The 18,541-nt window shown below is 41.2% G+C and overlaps 1 protein-coding gene across 1 annotated transcript in view; it reads right to left on the minus strand.

Annotated features, from left to right (window-relative positions):
* The window catches only part of CCDC170 (coiled-coil domain containing 170), an 84,271-nt gene that overhangs the window by 46,354 nt on the left and 19,376 nt on the right, over positions 1-18,541 (minus strand). The window contains exons 3-5 of the mRNA XM_077776142.1: positions 9,918-10,109; positions 7,698-7,954; positions 3,455-3,599 (exon numbers count right to left, since the gene is read on the minus strand). Of these exons, the coding sequence (XP_077632268.1) occupies positions 3,455-3,599; positions 7,698-7,954; positions 9,918-10,109 (594 nt within the window). The remainder of the gene's footprint in view (positions 1-3,454; positions 3,600-7,697; positions 7,955-9,917; positions 10,110-18,541) is intronic.

The following is an 18,541-nucleotide window of genomic DNA, read 5'->3' on the forward strand; positions in this document are numbered from 1 at the left end:
CAAGCGGGGTCCCTCCATCCACTCAAAGGAACACATTTTCAAAAGCAGCCTCTAAACTCTGTTGTTATGAGCAGACCCAGAGATCAAATTAAAAGTAATTAAAAGATAGCTACGGGGCAACAGTGAGGACAATCCTGCAAAAGGCTTCCCAACAGAGCAAGCGTCAGCAAGCCCCTGGCTTCAGTAATCTGGGGAAGCTGACATTCTACAGACATTACAGCAGGTGAGGGGGCGTGGGAGTTCTCTTCTGCCCATGACCCCTGGCACTGTCTTCAAGGNCTAATTACTATCAGCATAGAAAAATCTGGAATAACATGCTCACACAGTGGCTACCATTGGGCTGAGCAGAATTTTTCACTCCCTATGTTGTGCATTTGGGTTGTTAGCTGGAAGCATTAAGAAGCTTTGTAAGATTTACGAGGAGGGAAGATGAAATCAGACAGGCTCCTTGGCCCTGAGGACCTAGCGCCCCCCCTCCCCCGCCCACTGCAGACAGCTTAGCCCCTGCGGAAGCTCAGAGGAAGGGCTGAGACCCCACACTCTAGAGTCAGCATTTGTGTTAGGGCTCCAGGGGGAAGTGACCCATCGTTCAGCCTCAGTGCTTTGCCACTGTGCTGCCCTGCACACGCCTCAGGCTGTGCCCTCTCTCCTGAACACTGTCCCGCCTATGTGTGCACTCAGTCCCCAGTAGTTTCCAAAGGTCCCCGCCTCAGAGTGGCACTCCTTGGCCAGTCTACCTACACTGGCCTCCCACACCTCTGACCTGCTTCCCTCTGTGTCCCCACATCCTGATGGGTTTTTCTTCCCCTTTTCCTACATGGGAGAATACTGGATATTTGTTTATTTCCCCCTCATCTTTATCTCACAGTAATGAAAGCTCTAGGAGAGCACAGCTTGGGTCTTAGCTCATTCACTGCTGCACCACCAGCACCCAGAAATGTGTCTAGTGTATAGTAGTCACTCACGAAATATCTGCAAAATGGATGAATGTCAAATAAATCCTTAGGAATGCCTCCTTGGTTGGGATGTGGGAGTGTTTGGTTTGGATGTGGCTGCTCCCGGGAGAGTCTTTTATGAGGAACTGGCTAACCCTGGGTGTCAGACTCTCCTGGGTCAGCAAGGCCCCAGATATCAAAGCCTTTGAAATATGGAAAATAATAAGGCATCATGGATACACTACCAACACCCAGATTAGCACCTGGAGACAGTCTCTGATGGGAGGAAAGGATGTCATGAAAGAAGGAGTTTTTTCATTCTCTTTTCTCTTCCCTATCACTTGCCAAATGACCCTGCACAGGAGACTTTTACAGCCAGGCTCCCGGTCCCAGGTGAGCAGTAGGAAGAGCTGCACCCAGCGCCCTGTCGCTTATAGGTCGACTCTAGGCCTGAGCTATGGAAACCCAGTAGTGAAGAGGGACACTTCCTGAGGGAAAATGAGATTATTTTGCAGCTTTTAGGAAGTACAGTTGGGAAGCTTACTCCTAGAACTCTGAGGCATGGTCTTTAAGAATGGCAGCATGGTGCGCCTGTGAGGCTCAGCTGGTTAACTGTCCGACTCTTGATCTCGGCTCAGGTCATGATCTCATGGCTTGTGAGTTCGAGCCCTAAGTCAGGCTCTGTGTTGACAGTGAGGAGCCTGCGAAGGAGTCTCTGTCTCTCTCAGCCCCTCCCCCGCCTATGCACATGTGCACTCTCTCTCTCTTTCTCTCTCTCTAAAAAATATATAAACTTAATTTAAAAAATGGGCAGAGGACCTGAACAGACATTCTTCCAAAGATGACCAACAGACACATGAAAAGATGTTCAACATCATTGATTGTCCAGGAAATATAAATCAAAGGCACAATTCATCAGAATGGATTATCATTCTTACAACCATCAGAATGGCCAATATCAAAAAGATAAAAACTAACTATTGGTGAGGCTGTGGAGAAAAAGGAAAGCTTGTACACTGTTGGTGGGCAGGTAAACTGGTACAGGTACTGTGGAAAAACAGTATGGAGGGTCCTCGAAAAATTAAAAATAGATTAACCATATGATTCAGGATTCCACTTCTCAGTATTTATTCCCCCAAAATAAAAATACTATTTAGAAAAGATATATGCACCCATATATATGTTGCAGCATTATTTACAATAACCAAGATATGGAAACAACCTAAGTGTCCATCAACAGATGAATAAAGATGTGAAAATATAGGTATAATATTATATATTATCTAATATAATAATAATTCTCTCTATATAATAGAATACTACTCAGCCATAAAAGAAAATGAAACTTTCCCATTTGGGACAGCATGGATGGACTTAGAGGGTATTATGCTAAGTGAAATAAGTCAGAAAAAGACAAATACTCTATGATTTCACTTATATGTGGAATCTAAAAAACAAAACACATGAACAAACAAAACAAAAGGGCCCCTGGATAATATGGAGGACAGAGTGGTTGTCGCCAGCGGGGAGGGGCTGGGGAAAGGGGGGCGAAATGGGTGAAAGGGGGTGGGAGGCACAGACTCCCAGCTGTGAAATGAACTGGTCACAGGGATGTGATGAGCCATATAGTGACTACAGTCAGTGGTATTTAGTACATATTTGAAAATTGCAGGCAAGCAGATGTTGAAAGTTCTCATCACAAGAAAAAAATAATAAAATTTTTGTAACTTTTTACGGTGACAGATGGTGACTAGATTTACTATGGTGATCGTTTCACAATGTATACAAGTATCGAACCATTAGGCCATACACCTGAAACTAATATAATGCTGCATGTCAATGACACCTCAATTTTCACGAAAAAGGATTGGCTGTGAGGACATCTGCGGGGAAGCAAGGATATGCAAGGTGTGAAATGAGCCCCAATATGGTAAGAGCCCCAACACTTTCAGGTGCCCTATGGATCTCTATGTGCCAAGTCAATTATTCACTTGACTTGTAATTTCATCTTACTTGTAACCTACCACTAAAGTAGGACTTTTATTATTTGATCTCAATGGAAAACTAAAAAGTACTTTAGAACTAATCTTAACCTTATACTCAAGAAATATCCCCAAAATGACATAGGTGTGTGTGTGTGTGTGTGTGTGTGTATGTGTGTGTGTGTGTGTTTCTGTCTGTAACTGCAAAAAAAAAACAAAAAAACAAAAAAAAAACCTCCCTAAAAATGCATTGTTAAAATGAATAATTAATTGTATTTGGCAACCTGAACATATTTTAGACAAAACAACTAATCCTTTCTGGAGTGCAATTAATCCCAAATAATGTTAGAAAGGATTTTGGAATTGAGTCAGAGAGGTGATTTAAGGTTTATCTTAGGTCACATAGTCAAGTAACTCCATACTCTGGCTACCATCCCATTCTCCCGCCACCCTCACACTCAGCCCCAACACTTTCTTTCATGGCACATGTCAGAATGACCACTACATTTATCTCCTTTTTCATGTGCATACAAACACCTTTAGAATTAAATCTTCATCTGACGCCTTTTCATTCTTCTTGTCCGGATCTAAGCAGTCACAAAGTTGAGCTAGAAATTCTTCATGTCTCCTGCAATTCTTTGAGACTTGCTTCTTATTCTCCTCATTTTCCTTTAAGCATTTTCTATAGGGCAAATTAACAAACAGATCAAGTGTTAACACCATACAAGAGATCATTCATCAAACAATGTTCAAAACTTAAGCTCTCTGTAATCCTATCATTATTTTCAACACAATACAGTTTCTCAGACACAGAGCACATGGTTGTCACACTCTCCCATAAGGGAAGGAGAAAAGTGAAAACCATCCCGGCTATCTACACTTCTCAGAAATGTAGAGAAATCTTCATGGTGTCTTAGATCTAATAACAGCAAAGGAGACAACTCTCTGCCTCTTGTCCTCCATCATTTAGGATTTGCACAAATACCAATAAATCTCTAGAACACTCATGGATATATTTAGTCATGGGTCTCCTTTGGGTTTTCATGAGGAAGAAGAACAGTGCTGCTATATTTCTTTTTTTTTTTTTAATTTTTTTACGCTTACTTGTGTTTGAGAGACAGAGACAGAGCATGAGTGGGGGAAGAACAGAGAGAGAGGGAGACAGAATTAGCAGGAGGCTCCAGGCTCTGAGCTGTCAACAGAGAGCCCAATGCAGGGCCCGAACTCATGAACCGCGAGATCACCACCTGAGCCGAAGTCAGACGCTTAACCACTGAGCCACCCAGGTGCCCGCTGCTATATTTCTTGTAGTGTATCATCCTTTGTTTTATTTTCAGACATTACACAGTGATCTATAAGAGTTAGTTAGGGCATTCCCTAGTTCATGGCCAAGCATATCTATAATAAAAAATATATCGGGAGCAGGAGATATTCCCCCTCTAGAAAACAGAGTTCCCCCTCTAGAAAATAGTTAAATCACCAGCAAAGACTATTATTAATTTTCACACATACAAAGTTTTTAAAGAGTACCAATATGGGCCAGTCAAGGAAAATCAGTTGATTATGCTCTGCTATGAATATTTCATTTCAAATCTCAGATAGGTTTGCTGAAATAACATGGTCTACTTTTAATGCTTCAAATGTTAGAGACTAAGAGATCATCAAAAAATAGACATACTTTGAAGGCAAATTAGAATCATTTAAGTAATTTGGTATCGTTTTTTACTACCCTAGATAATAGAGATGATTATTGCTTTCCCTTTTTACCATGTTGAGTGTTTACTGCAAATTCTTTCACTCTATTCAAAGATTAACAAAGCATATAATTGCATATACTCAAAAGCATATCATATTTCTATTTAGAAAAATGTGTAACAATAAAAGACCAACATCAGTATATCTCTAAGTTCTTATTTTCAGCACATAAAAGGTAATATTTAGTCGTCTCTCTGACTCATGGAACACACAGTTAATGCTATGATCCTGATTGATTTTTGTGTATGATTCCACACATTCCCTCCAAGATTTCAATCTTGTTTCTCAATCCTAAGAGTTGCTGAACTATTTCCACTTCTATTTGCATTTCACTTCGACCCAACAAAGTTCCAGGAATCTACCCTAAGGACATAATCACATAAATGTGAAAATATGAATGCATATGAATATTCATTGCATCTTGGTTTATCATAATTTTTTTTTTAGTAGAACTAACCTAAGTGCCTATAGGAAATAGCAAAAAGAAAAATTTAAGTAAATTATGATATTTCAGGCAAATGGGTATCATGGGCTATTAAAATGATATAATAAATGACTTCTTAAAATATCCGCAACATATTATTCAGTAAAAAATAGTTCATTACATGATGTCATTTATGTACAACTATCTGAAAACCTGTCCACCAAAATGTTAAGTATAAATTTTGAGAGAATCGTAAGGTCTTGAGTAATTTTAACATTTTTGGCAATCTTCTATATTAAAAGATATATTTTTACTACATATCATTTTATTACTCATTTATTTAGTAAATATTTATTGGGTACTTACTATGGACAAAGTCCTATTAAAGGTACCAAAGACATGGTAGTAAATAAAACAGATGAACATCCTGTCCCTCATGGAGCTAATGTTCCAGTTGTGAAGATGGACAATAATCAAAATTAACATATGTAAAATGTATACTATGTTATTTAAAAAGCTGGAGAGAAAAAAATTAAGCAGGGAAGGGAGTGAGAAATATTGGGGGGGGGCAGGGTAAAATTTTAGATGTAGTCACTCGTGGAAGACCTCATGAGAAAGTGACTTCTGAGTGAAAATCTACAAGGAGCAGAGGGGCAGCCATACAATACCTGGGGAAAGAGCTTTCCAGGCAAAGGGAATAGCAAGTGCAAAAGTCCTGAAGTAGGATCACACCTGCTATGTTCAAAGGACACCAAGGAAGCCAGTGAGCTGAAATGGAAAGAAAAAGAGAGAGAATGGAAGCAAAACCAGGTCAGGATGAGCCTTCTAGGCCACAGACTATCCTTTGTCTTTACCCTGAATGCAAAGAGAAGTCATTGCAGGGCTCTCAGCATAGGACCGATAAGATCTAATTTGAATGTTATTATAGGATCACTCCGGCTACGAAGGGCACATTTTCCTAAGGAAAATCACTTAGGAGGCTACTACAAAAATCCAGGAGAGAGACGGTAGTCGCTCGAATTTAGATGTATTTTAAAGGTAGAGAGGATGGGACTTGTTGAAAGATCAGACCTGGAGTGTGAAAAGCCAAGAGGACTAAGGACGATTACTGAGATCGTTGGCCTGCTGGACTAGAAGAATGGAATTATCACTGAAGGAGATGAGGGAAAGCACAGGAGGATTCTGTGGAAATAACTTCTGTTTCCGCCATGTTAGGTTTGAGATGCCTGTTGGACATCCACGTGCAGATGCTCAGTAGGTAGTAAAATATGTGGGTCTTGACACTGAGAAGAGATTTAGGCTAGACACAGACATGTGGGAGTCACGAGCATTTAGATCATACTTAACGTCAGGGGAGCAGACGAGATCATCAAGAGAGCGAACTTAGAAACCAGAAGAGAATCGAGGTCTGAGTCGTGGGGCGTTCCAGTCTTCAGAAGTCAACGAGACGAGACAGGAAAAACAAAAGCGACAGTAGCAGGGCAGCAGAGAGGACAGGAACAAAGCGGGCAGGCGTAGCATCCCGGCAGCCAGAAGAAGTAAGTGGTTCAAGAGAAAGACCACCTGTGACCGATGTACTGGTAGGTCCAGTGAGACAAAGACGGACTATTTAATCTGCAATGTGCAGTCACTGGTCACCTTAGACAGAGGTGTCAGTTGAGTCGACCCCAGAGAGGAAAGGAGGAGAATTGGAGACAGTGAGTCTATACATACATTTTAAGCAGTTTTCCTGTACGCAGAAGAACAAGAGGAGAAGAGTTGGAAGTGCTGGAATATTTTTTAAGATTTATTTTTGAGAGAGACAGACAGAGTGTGAGCAGACAAAGGGCAGAGAGAGAGGAAGACACAGAATCTGAAGCAGGCTCCAGGCTCTGAGCTGTCAGCACAGAGCCTGATGAGGGGCTCGAACCCACGAACCGTGAGATCATGACCTGAGCCAAAGTCAGACGCTCAACTGACTGAGCCATCCAGGCGCCCCAGGGTTGGGGTTCTTTTTTAAAGATGGAATAAGTAAAATAAATACAAGTATCCTATTATTAAAGTTATTTAAGTTATTACACACAGAATTTTAAAAGTATATTTTAGGAACAACTAGTTCCCAATTTTGTCTCAATAATTACCTTTTGCCAGAACTAAGTGTGGAAAAACCCAGATTTCATGAGTTCTCTGCATAAATTGGCAATAAAATCTAACGAGGAGTGTTCGGGGTGGTCTGGAGTGGTCTGGGCTTCTGGGGTATTTTTATAGAGAGCTTTTGAATAAATGCCTCCCTCTGTGTGCTACTCCCCACCGCCTCTGGTTAAACCTCCACTTAAGAAAATCTTCCAAATTATGTATATAAGCATCTGCAGCCCTAATCAATTGGATATAAACATGCTCAGGACAATGCCTTGTTTGTCAAGATTCCTGGTAACATTTAGAAATGAGCTTGAGACACATTTTCAAGACTCCAAAGATACTTGAGGTCAATAATTTTGTTCTTCAAATTGAGTTTCAGGGCCAAATAAGGCAAAACGCCAGCACCTTCAAGGGTGTGCCCTGCTATCAGAAGCTAGTATTTTAACACTAACTCGACTAAGAAATACACTGAAATACCCTTACTGTAAGTTCTCTTCTAGTTCTGCAACTTTCTTCTTCAACTCCTGGTTCTCCTTGATGGCAGTGTGAGCTGCGATTTCGGTTCTAATTTTAGAAGTGGTAAGTGCTGCTGATTCTTCCTCCAGCTCCTGAACTCTGTCTCTCAGAGAGGTGAGGAGAGATGATTTTCTAGCATTATTTTCTTTGTAATTCTCCATTTCAGCTTTCAACTCTTGACAGGAGGCTTCTTTCGAAAACATCTTGGATCGGAGTTCTCGAAGCTAACATGGAAAACCCATAAAAGAAGGAAAAGGATTTAGTGGCATATGTTCGAAGTACTTCTAAGAAACCCAAAGCCATAGGGACCCTGGGCGGCTCAGTTGAGCTCTGATTTTGGCTCAGGTCATGATCTCAGGTTCTTGAGTTTGAGCCCCATGTCAGGCTCTGCTCTGCCAGCCAGGAGCCTGGAGCCTGCTTTGAATTCTGTGTCTCCCTCTCTCTCTGCCCCTCCCTTGCTTGTACGCTCGCTCTCTCCTCTCTCTCTCAAAAATAAACATTAAAACATTTTTTGTCATTAAAAAAAATAAGGAAACCCAAAACCATAATTTCTTTTTTTTTTTTACAAATAGTTTATTGTCAAATTAGTTTCCACATAACACCCCGTGCTCATCCCCACGAGTGCCCTCTTCCATGCCCATCCCCCCTCCCCCCTACATCCATCAGTTCTCAGTTTTTGTCAGCATTCAAGAGTCTCTCATGCCCAAAACCATAATTTCAAATCTCAAGCTTTCGTCCATGACTGAATCCAACTTTTATTTTCTTTTTTTCCTATTTGTCTCTGTATCACCAGATGAGAAATTATGCCTAAATAATGGACTTCATACTCTGTCTCTTTCAAAACCAATGGAGCAATGTCTTGGGGGGTGATTCAGTGTCACTCAAGAGACATTTGTGGTGTGTTTTGCAAAAAGCAATAAAATATTTTGCAATGGTTACTGATTTTCTAAGTTGGTATGCTGCAATTGCTGCTGACAGACAATGCAACAAGCAACTTACAAGCACAAGCTAAAATACTTGCCATTTCATGGCCACAACTGGTTCCTAAGTGGATACAGACTATTTGATATATCACTGTATTCCACTTGCCTTCTAGATCCTTATTGTGGGCAATAAAATAATAATAATAATAATAATACCCAGATTTCCAAGAAAAATATGGAAGAATAGGAAAATCCTTACAAGATTTATACAAAAGAAACATTTTAACTTTTATGAATTCTGTGGCATCAAAATACGATGCACGTGCCCTAATGGGATGTCAGGTCCCCCCATTAGAAAACTTGATGAATGCACATACTGATTTGGATCTGTGAGTATACATGCATACAATTTCTCACACACACACAAAAGGTATCAAATCATCTGTGGGGTCCTGGCAGCCTAGTGAAAACACTAGTTACCTCACAGGCAAGCCTAGGACTCCCTCAGGGCCACCTGGCTGTGAAGAGAATGGATCTAGAGAGAATCTCTCAGAAACTCCACAATAGCCCAAATTCAGCCCAGAAGGTGGATGGATCCCAATCATCATCCTAGAATTTCCCCAGCCAGCCAGTCAGGACTACCACTATTCTAGGAATCAGAATTCCATCCTAAGAGCTCCAGATTGCAAACAGTCCACATTAAAGGAATATATTCAACAAGATGCTAATAATGCCCCAAACCCAGACAGCTTCAACCAAAGCCATCAGATGTCCCCAAGTCTCTCAAGGCTGTGAAGCTCCTCTGACATCCAGGATGCAGCCATGTCACCTTGCTTTGCACCACGGCAAATGCATCACCTTGCAGGAATTCTCTACAAGGGGCACATGTGCACCATGACGGAGTAAGTATAACCTTCACCAGAAGCTGTAAAGCTGTATCTCCCCTTCCTGCTTGTTAAAGTTTCCTTATTTATTTTGAGAGAGAGAGAGAGAGCATGCACAAGCAGAGGGGTGGGGGCAGAGAGAGAGGGAGAGAGAGGATCCCAATCAGGTTCCGCACTGTCAGCACAGAGCCTAACACACGGGACTTAATCCCACAAACCATGAGATTATGACCTGAGCCAAAGTCAAGAGTCAGACACTTAACCGACTGAGCCACCCAGGCGTCCCATCCTCTCCTATTTCTGATCACCTCTACACTCTACTTCACTCTATAAGAAACTGAAATGGTCCATTTCTGAGTCACGAAGATGCACAATCTTACCTCAGACTGAGCACATTCAAATTTGACCAAAGTTGCAGCAAGTTCACTTCGAGCATTTTCAGCCACATTCCGGTAGTGGTGTAACTGCTCCCGAGTGACCGGGACTTCCAAGAGATGGTCGTAAATTTCCTGACAGGGTTCCCCCAAAAGACAAAATAGAGAGAAGAGTTTGAAACAGTCTTTTCTGTGCAGCTGTACAAAACAAGATTAAACACATTCTTTGTGGTCTCAACATCTAGAAAATGCTGCCCAGGGAAGTGTCTTGTCTAGATCATTTCATTCTCAAAATTCTGAAAGAGGTGGCAGGCAGGCAGCCCAGGAACAAATGATGTGCTCCCCCAGGATGGCATTTAAGAACCGGCCTTTGCCAGTTTAGAAGGCTTCCCTCCACCCAAGTCAAATGCTTTTGGACCTCTTTCCAGAACTGATAGAGTCCACAAAGAATTGTCAGAAGGGATGCAATGTGACAGGGTCCACAGTGAAGAGGGAGTTTTCACTGTCCTTCTGTTTCCAGACAACAAAAATCATCAACTCATCTCACCTTTTGAATAACGTGTGCCATCTGTTTATCAAAGAGATCATGTGAGTTAAATGTAAAAGACTGTCCCCGTCATAATTATGTACCACATACGCTCAGCCTCACTGCCTATCTCGGGGTCATGACAGTGACTCAGATGAAATGCAGAGACCGGTGACAGAAAGCAGTGCCTGGGGACTCTCTGCAGAGACTCAGCTCCGCTGACGGCTGCCAGTGCAGAAACGTGGATCCCAAAGTGGCCAAATGTTTTCCAATTTTTCAAGACAAGTCATATACCCAGACTTTTGGAAGTAAAAATCCCCAGTTTTTGCAACTTGGCAACTAATTTAAATGTTTAAAAAAGAAACACCATCTGATCCAAATAAACACATCTGCAGAGCAGATTTGATGGCTTTGGCCCACGGGTCAGAGTCTGCAGCCTCTGGTTCTGTTTCTGTCTTACTCAGAATTGTTCCTGAGCTTGGACAGCTACCTCTGCCCACCTCTGTGAAGTTTCCAGGGCTTGTGGTCTTTGTGAAAGACATACAGGAAAGCCATTCATTTTTGAAGGAATATGAAAGAGGTCACATAGAGGAGGGTTTCCTGGAATTATCTAAGAGGCCTTGGGGGACTCACTAGTAAAACTGGCTTATGGCTGCCCAGCTACTAAACTGCCAAAGACTACTGTTTGGAAATACTCCTGAATGCAAAAGTCATCTCAAAGCCCTTAACTGTGTAACAAGCATTGTCATGACCAGTGTGTTTCGATCCACGAAATGCCAAACAAAACCTTCAGTGCACTTAGTAACAGCCGGTGTTTGCCAATCACAACATATCCAAGAAGATGGTGGGTATGAGCTTCTGGGGAGAAAGCATAAAACATTTCACTAGATCTAATAAGAGAACCACATCCTGTTTGGCTTCACTTAATATTCAGAAGTAACTTACCCACACTAACCACCATGGCAGCATTTTCTAAACTAGGCCACATAAGGACTTCGGCCCCTTAGGAGAGGTGTGAACTAGGGTACGTAACGAATTATAAAATTCGTTAGGAAAATAAGTTCTTCAACAGCTATGATTATTTCTTTCAGTGACTAACATCCTTTTTCAGTGAACGATGTCATCATTCCATAATGTCATACCTCCTTCTTAGGAACAAACAGTGTCCACTGGACACCATATTACAAGGCACAGAAGACAATTTTAGGTATGGCCCTCCATTTTAGGAGGTTACCATCTAATGCAGAACACTATCAAAAAGCATTTACATCCTCCAATGTGCATGGGTGAAAGAAACAACCCATTAAGATCTCATTACCTCTGTTCCTGGAGCAGGACCCACATGAGGCAGACCCAGATTACTGACTTTCGAAGACAATGTTGGGTTCAAATCACCCTTTAAATCAAGTGGACTGGAGATTATTCACCAACACATATTTACTGAAAACTTACTCAAGGTCAGGCACTGAGCGTACAGCCTACTAAGAAAAAGAGCATTTATCAGACATCCTTAATCATGATTGCATAATTACAAACTGAAATACATGCAAGGAAAGAAAGCAGCAGAAAACAAAGGAAACTGACTTATGATCAGAGAAGAGGGAAGGAAAGATTTCCCTACAGAAGTCATGACTGAGTAGGTATTAAATAGGCAAGGGTCGGGGGGGGTGCCTGGGTGACTCAGTTGGTTAAGAGCCAATTCTTGATATGGGCTCAGGTCATGAGCTCAGGGCACAGAGCCTGCTTAAGATTCTCTCTCTCTTTCTCCCTGTCCCTCTCTCCCACACATGTGTGCTCTCAATAAATAAATAAACAGACAGACAGACAAGAGGTACAGAAGCAGGCACAACAGACATCATTCAAACAGCCAAAAGTCTCAGCAAAGGTCCTGTGGCAGGATGATGCTCTGTGTTTTCCACAATCAGAGCAAAAGCAGTGAGGCTGAGGGACAAGAGCAACCTAATAACAGTGCCTTGAAAGGCAGCTCTGAGCTCGTTCACATATGTTAGTGCCACATCGGGCTTCTTTTTCAGAATATTCCAGGCTACACTAACTTGTGCCTTCTGCCGTGTGAACTTTAGAATCAGCTTATCAAAGTCCCAAAAATCCTGCTGGTATTTTTACTGGGATCAAGTTAATTTTACAAATAAACCTAAGGAGTATTGACAACTTTTAAATACTGAGTCTTCCAACAAAGGTCATTTTTTCCAATTTGCTCAGAAATTCTTATATGTCTCTTAGTATGTTGTCTTATATGTCAACTTGACTGGGCCACAGGGCTTCCAGATACTTGGCTCAATATATTCTAGTTATGTCTGTGTGAGTGTTCCCAGTGAGATTAGCACTTGAATTGGTAGAAGAGTAAAGTAGACTGGCCTCTCCAGTGTGAGTGGGTCTCATCCAATCCTCTGAAGGCCTGAATAGAAGGAAGAGGCTGAGTAAGGAAGAATTCGCTTTTCTCTGTCAGACTGTCTTCAGGCCGGACACCCGTCTTCCCCTGCCTTTCTACTGAGACTCGGATTGAAGCTGAGGCCAGCTCTTCTTGATCTCCAGAGTGCTGGGTGCAGATCTTGGGAGAGCTCAGCCTCCATTATGCACAAACCAATCCCTATCATAAATCTTTTGAAGTATATTTAAAATGTCAATATTAAAGATCAGAAATAATATCTAACTGATAGTATAATTTGACTACTTATAATCAAGTGTATTATGAGATAGTTCAAAAAAAAAAGAGCAAAAGAATTCTATGAGAAAGACATGCTGACACACTGCTCATAGAAAGATAAGCTGACACTAAATTTCCGGAAAAAAATTGGCAGTATGTAGCAATGAAATTTAAAGTAATACTATTTGCTCCCATTGAGTTGCCTTCTTATAATCTTATCTAAATAAATGGAAATATGGGGCACCTGGGTAGCTCAGTGGGTTAAGCAGCTGACTTCAGCTCAGGTCACAATCTCATGGTTCTTGACTTCAAGCTCCATGTCGCGCTCTGTGCTGACAGCCCAGATCTTGGAGCCTGCTTCAGATTCTGTGTCTCCCTTGCTCTCTGCCTCTCCCCTGCTCATGCTCTGTCTTTCTCTCTCTCTCTCTAAAATAAACATTAAAAATTTTTTTAAAAATAAACAAATGGAATACACCCAAAAATTAAATACAAACATATTCAGAGTGGTCGTTAGCAAAATTTTCCCAATATATTCAACAACAAAATTACAAAAACAATTAGAGCTCTACAACAGAAGCGTGTTAACATGAAGAAGAAAAAGAAAATGTCATATTCACACAATAAAGTTATATTCAGTCATTAAAAATCACATCATTGGAGAATCTTTAATGATAGGGGACATGCAATATAATTTTCAGTGGAAAAAGACAAAATATAAAATTATACATAAAGTTTCATCCCAGTCAGGTACAAAAATTTATAGTTATCGATCACTCAATGCCAGATTGAAAGATATTGTTTTATATATATATCAAACAAAGGATTAAAACCTAGAATATTTTGAACACCTCAAACTAATAAGAAAATCAAAACTCAATAAAAATAAGTATATATATATATAGAGAGAGAGAGAGAGAGAGAGAGAGAATTCTCATTAAGAGAAATACAATGGCCAAAAAATATATGAAAAAATGCTCTGACATCCCTAACAGGGAAATAAGACTTAAAACAAAGACACATCATTTTTGGTTCATCAGTTTGGAAAAATTAAAGGTTTGATAATATCAAGGATTGGCAAAGTGTAAGGGAAAGGTTATCTTCATATATATGAAATGGTTAAACCCTTTTGATGGTCTACTAGCTAGACTGTATTAAAATCAATGTATTACATCTATTAAATGCAAATACCATCAGACCCAGCAGCTCTATTCTCTCCCCATGAAAAGTACTCATACATGTACTTAAAAATATGTATAAGGATATTCATTATGCCATTATTTATAATAGAAAAAAGGGAAGGGAGAAGGTCTGAAACCATACAAATTCCCATTGACAGGACAGTTACTAAAACAAGGCATTTCCATACTGTGAAATACTATGCAGCACATAGTATGAGCTATGTATGTTTGAACATTATCACCAAGATATATCATTGAACAAAAATAAGAAAGTGTAGATCTATGGCTTGACATTCTTTTTCCTAAAACATACAAAGGTGGGAATATACTATACATTTTCTATAAATATATTTAGACAAAAAAAAAGAAAAAGGTCTGAGAGCATACACATCACCTCAATAAGAGTACTTACCTCTGGGGGTGACACTAGAATTCGAGCTGGGGGTAAAGAGAACGCAATGTTTTGTTTTTTTCAAGAAGGGTGTATTGATGCACTATTTGTACAACTAAATAGAATTTAAAGAAAAGAAAAATAGTGGAAAGAAAATGTCAACTGTAGTTATTTTTTAGTTATAGAACTAGTTTTATTCTCCTCCTTAGTCTATATTTCCATATTTTCCAAACCCTTGACATTGACCACGTACTACTTTCATAATCAGAATAAACGTCGCCCCCTTAAATTAAGGGGGAAAATAAAGGGACCAAGGACAAGGAGAAACAAAAATCACAAAGCCTACTATGAAGTGTCTTTATAAGGAACGCGAGAACGGAGAAGCCACTCTAGACAGCACAGACGACTCAACACACGTGAGAGCAGACATTTCAGGGTATTTGCTCTCTTAATTAAGCCTTTGCATAAGGAGCAAAATTTTGTGAAAATTCTTCAACTTCTTCAATAAGTATTATATAACCCTCACTTTCAAAAAAACTAATTTTACCTTATTCAAAATGGCAAGATTAAAAATTCACCCATTTCTCCTCACATGAGGACAATCTAAGTTATTAGGTATCTCTCGGCTAATCCATGAAGCAATTTTATATTAATTTTAGAAAGCTGACTACATATTATTTGATTCTACTACTGATATTATTATGATAATCATTGAAATTGCCTCACAGGGTGGCTCACAGTCTTTTCAGGATAAAGGATGGTTTCAAAGCTCAATGGCATAGAGAAGAGATAAGCTTATTCATAATTTAGTACACAATGTGCCCAATTATCTGACCTGGGGACAGTGTCTTGGGCCAGTCTTGCTACTATGATATTTAGTTGTCTTATTACCCCATGGACAAAAAAAAGAGAAGAAAATCACTGCCTACCTCTGACACACAAAAGCTCCTAATCCATTTGTATCTCCCTCTCCCATAACCAATCTTTCCTTTGTTCCAGCATCATTCCACACTCCAGCGCACAAGTGTGTGACTGTGGCTCTCCCGGTATGGAGTGCTTCTGGTAGCCTCTCTCTCTCTCTCTCTCTCTCTGTGTGTGTGTGTGTGTCTCTTTCTCTGTCTCTCTCTCTCTCCCCCTCCCTGCTCTTCAGGCTTCCAGTGCTGTCCCAGTAAGCAATCCCTTCTAAGACCCTTTCGTCTACTCTCCAACTTCTTCTCACCAAGTGGTTTCTTCCCTAATTTACAGTGTATACATTAAGGTTTTTTTTACAAATTGCATTCCTTCAGCACAGTCAATGCTCCGGTCAATTTTTGACCCTCATCAGTTCTTCTCCCTAATTTGAGGGACTTTCCTGGTCCTCCTGCTTTCCTTTCTTTGTATATGTGGATTTGGTCTCTGGGGCTCATAGTGCCTACAGGGCATAGTGTGATGGGTGTGGAATCCCAGGAAGCAAATCTGAGTATCTGCATCTTAGCAGAGTGGGAAAAGTTTTAGACAAAGACATTTCTACACAAAATCAAGTGTTGTGGAAAAGCTGATTATTTTTACATTATTTTCCAATCTTTTGCCTCTTGGATGTCACTCTTATTCATTAATTCAACTACGGCAAAGATGGCAGGAGGACTCTACGCTCACGTCATCCCATGGACACAAGTGGAAAACAGCCGCGTCAGTGTAAATAATTAACAAAATGACCCAAAGCCTGGTTGAACAGGCTTTCCACAGTAAATTTTTTTTTAATGTTTTATTTATTTCTAGGAGAGAGAGAGAGAGACAGCGTGAGCAGGGGAGGGTCAGAGAGAGAGGGAGTCACAGACTGAAACAGGCTCCAGGCTCTGAGCCGGCAGTCAGCACAGAGCCTGACGCGGGGCTCGAACCCACGAACCGCGAGATCATGGCCTAAGCGAAAGTCGGACGCTTAACCGACTAAGCCACCCAGGCGCCCTTGGACTTTCCACAGTAAAATGTAAAGATGAGGTCATATGGAAAAGGCTAGGAAGCACAGAGATGAAGTCAGGAATAAAGAGACCTACAAGACTGTCCCCAGAAGGGAGGGATACCCTGGTGCAGAGAGGGGAGAGAAACAGACTCTCACATGAGGGAGCCTACATGGGGAAGATGAACCCCCATAACATTTGGCTTTGAAACCCAGAGAGGCCAAATTTCATGATTTCTTACAATCAATGGGGTTTAAAACCTGGAACCTTAAAAATCAGCAGGTTTGTAAGAGAGCCAGGAACACAAGAGGAAACTGAGTCCCTGTCCTTAAAGAGATGGCACAACAAATAACCCCATGGAGATATAGCATAGAAGCAGGAATTTTTAAATGCCTGGGGTATACAGAAGGGAGATCTGTTTACTAATTTCAATGTTCTTTAATGTTTATTATTATTGAGACAGAGAGAAACACAGCATGAGCGGGGGAGGGGCACAGAGGAAGACACAGCATCTGAAACAGGCTCCAGGCTCTGAGCTGTTAGCACAGAGCCTGATGCGGGGCTTGAACCCACAAACTGTGAGATCATGACCTGAGCTGAAGTCGGATGCTCAACCGACTGAGCCACCCAGGAGCCCCTGTTTACTAATTTCAGAGGGAGTGCTAGTGGCGCAGGGCTCACTGGGAGACAGAATTCTCCAGGAACAAAGGACGCGGTGGTAACATTTTTCCTCCCCACTCCTCATCGTAAGTACACAAACACCTGCGAAAACCATCCCTGGGCCAACACCTGCTACCTAATTTGCTAACAGTGTGCCCTGCCCACATGTTTTCCTGTGGATCTAGGCCTGCCTGCAGGTCCCCTCCCACAGAGACCCAGTGCAAACCTTTCTAACACCACACATCCAGACACTGCAGGCTTCTGAGGACTCACCTCCTCCAACTCAGCCAGCCTCAGTCCCAGCAGCTACAATCCCTCCCACCGGTGAAGACCTTGCTAGTACTGTGCACCCTGCTTCCACATTTTCCTGAAATTCAGTGCTGCTGCGTCTTTAATAAATGCCTGGTCTGACACAACTTATGCCCAAGGTCGCTTCAGACTGGCCAACTAACACCACGAAAACCACACATTGCCCGTAACAGGCAAAGAGAACCATTACTGGTCTAAAAGCAAAAGGGGCTCAGCCACAACAGAAGGGCACACACAACACACATAGGAGACACCCCTGTGGTGCCACGTTCTGGTAAACAGGGTACATTGCACCACAGGACAATACAGGACTGCTTCTTCATAAGGTCATCAGTATCAGGAGCAGGAGGCACAGCTGACTTTCCTAACACATAAAAACAAACACAGAGAGTTAGACAAAATGAGGAGGCAGAGGAATATGTTCCAAATGACAGAACAGGATAAAATCACAGAGACCTAAAATAAACAGAGAGCAGATATATGATATATGATATATATATATATTATAAAAGATATATGCCTGATAAAGAATTTGAAAATGGTCATAAAGATACTAGCACTGAACTTGAGAAAAGAGTGAAGGATCTCAATAAGACCCTTAAAAAACAGACTGAAAACATAGAAAAGAACCAGTCATAGATAAAAAACTCAGTAACAGAAATTAAAAGTATACTGGATGGGATAAATAGTAGACTAGAGGAGGTAGAACATATCAGTGACTGGGAAGACAGAGTAATGGAAAGTAATCAAACTGAACAGGAGAGAGAAATAATAATAATAATAAATGAAAATAGAGGTGCCTGGGTGGCTTAGTCAGTTGAGTGTCTGACTCGATTTCGGCTCAGGTCATGATTCCATGGTCATGAAATTCAGCCCCACATCTCCACACTGAGCATGGAGCCTGCTTGGGATTCCCTCTCTCTCTCTCTCTCTCTCTCTCCCTCCCTCTCCCTCTCCCTCTCCC

This window comes from Crocuta crocuta, unplaced genomic scaffold, assembly GCF_008692635.1.
Source record: "Crocuta crocuta isolate KB4526 unplaced genomic scaffold, BGI_CrCroc_1.0 scaffold25, whole genome shotgun sequence".
Taxonomy (NCBI): Eukaryota; Metazoa; Chordata; class Mammalia; order Carnivora; family Hyaenidae; genus Crocuta; species Crocuta crocuta.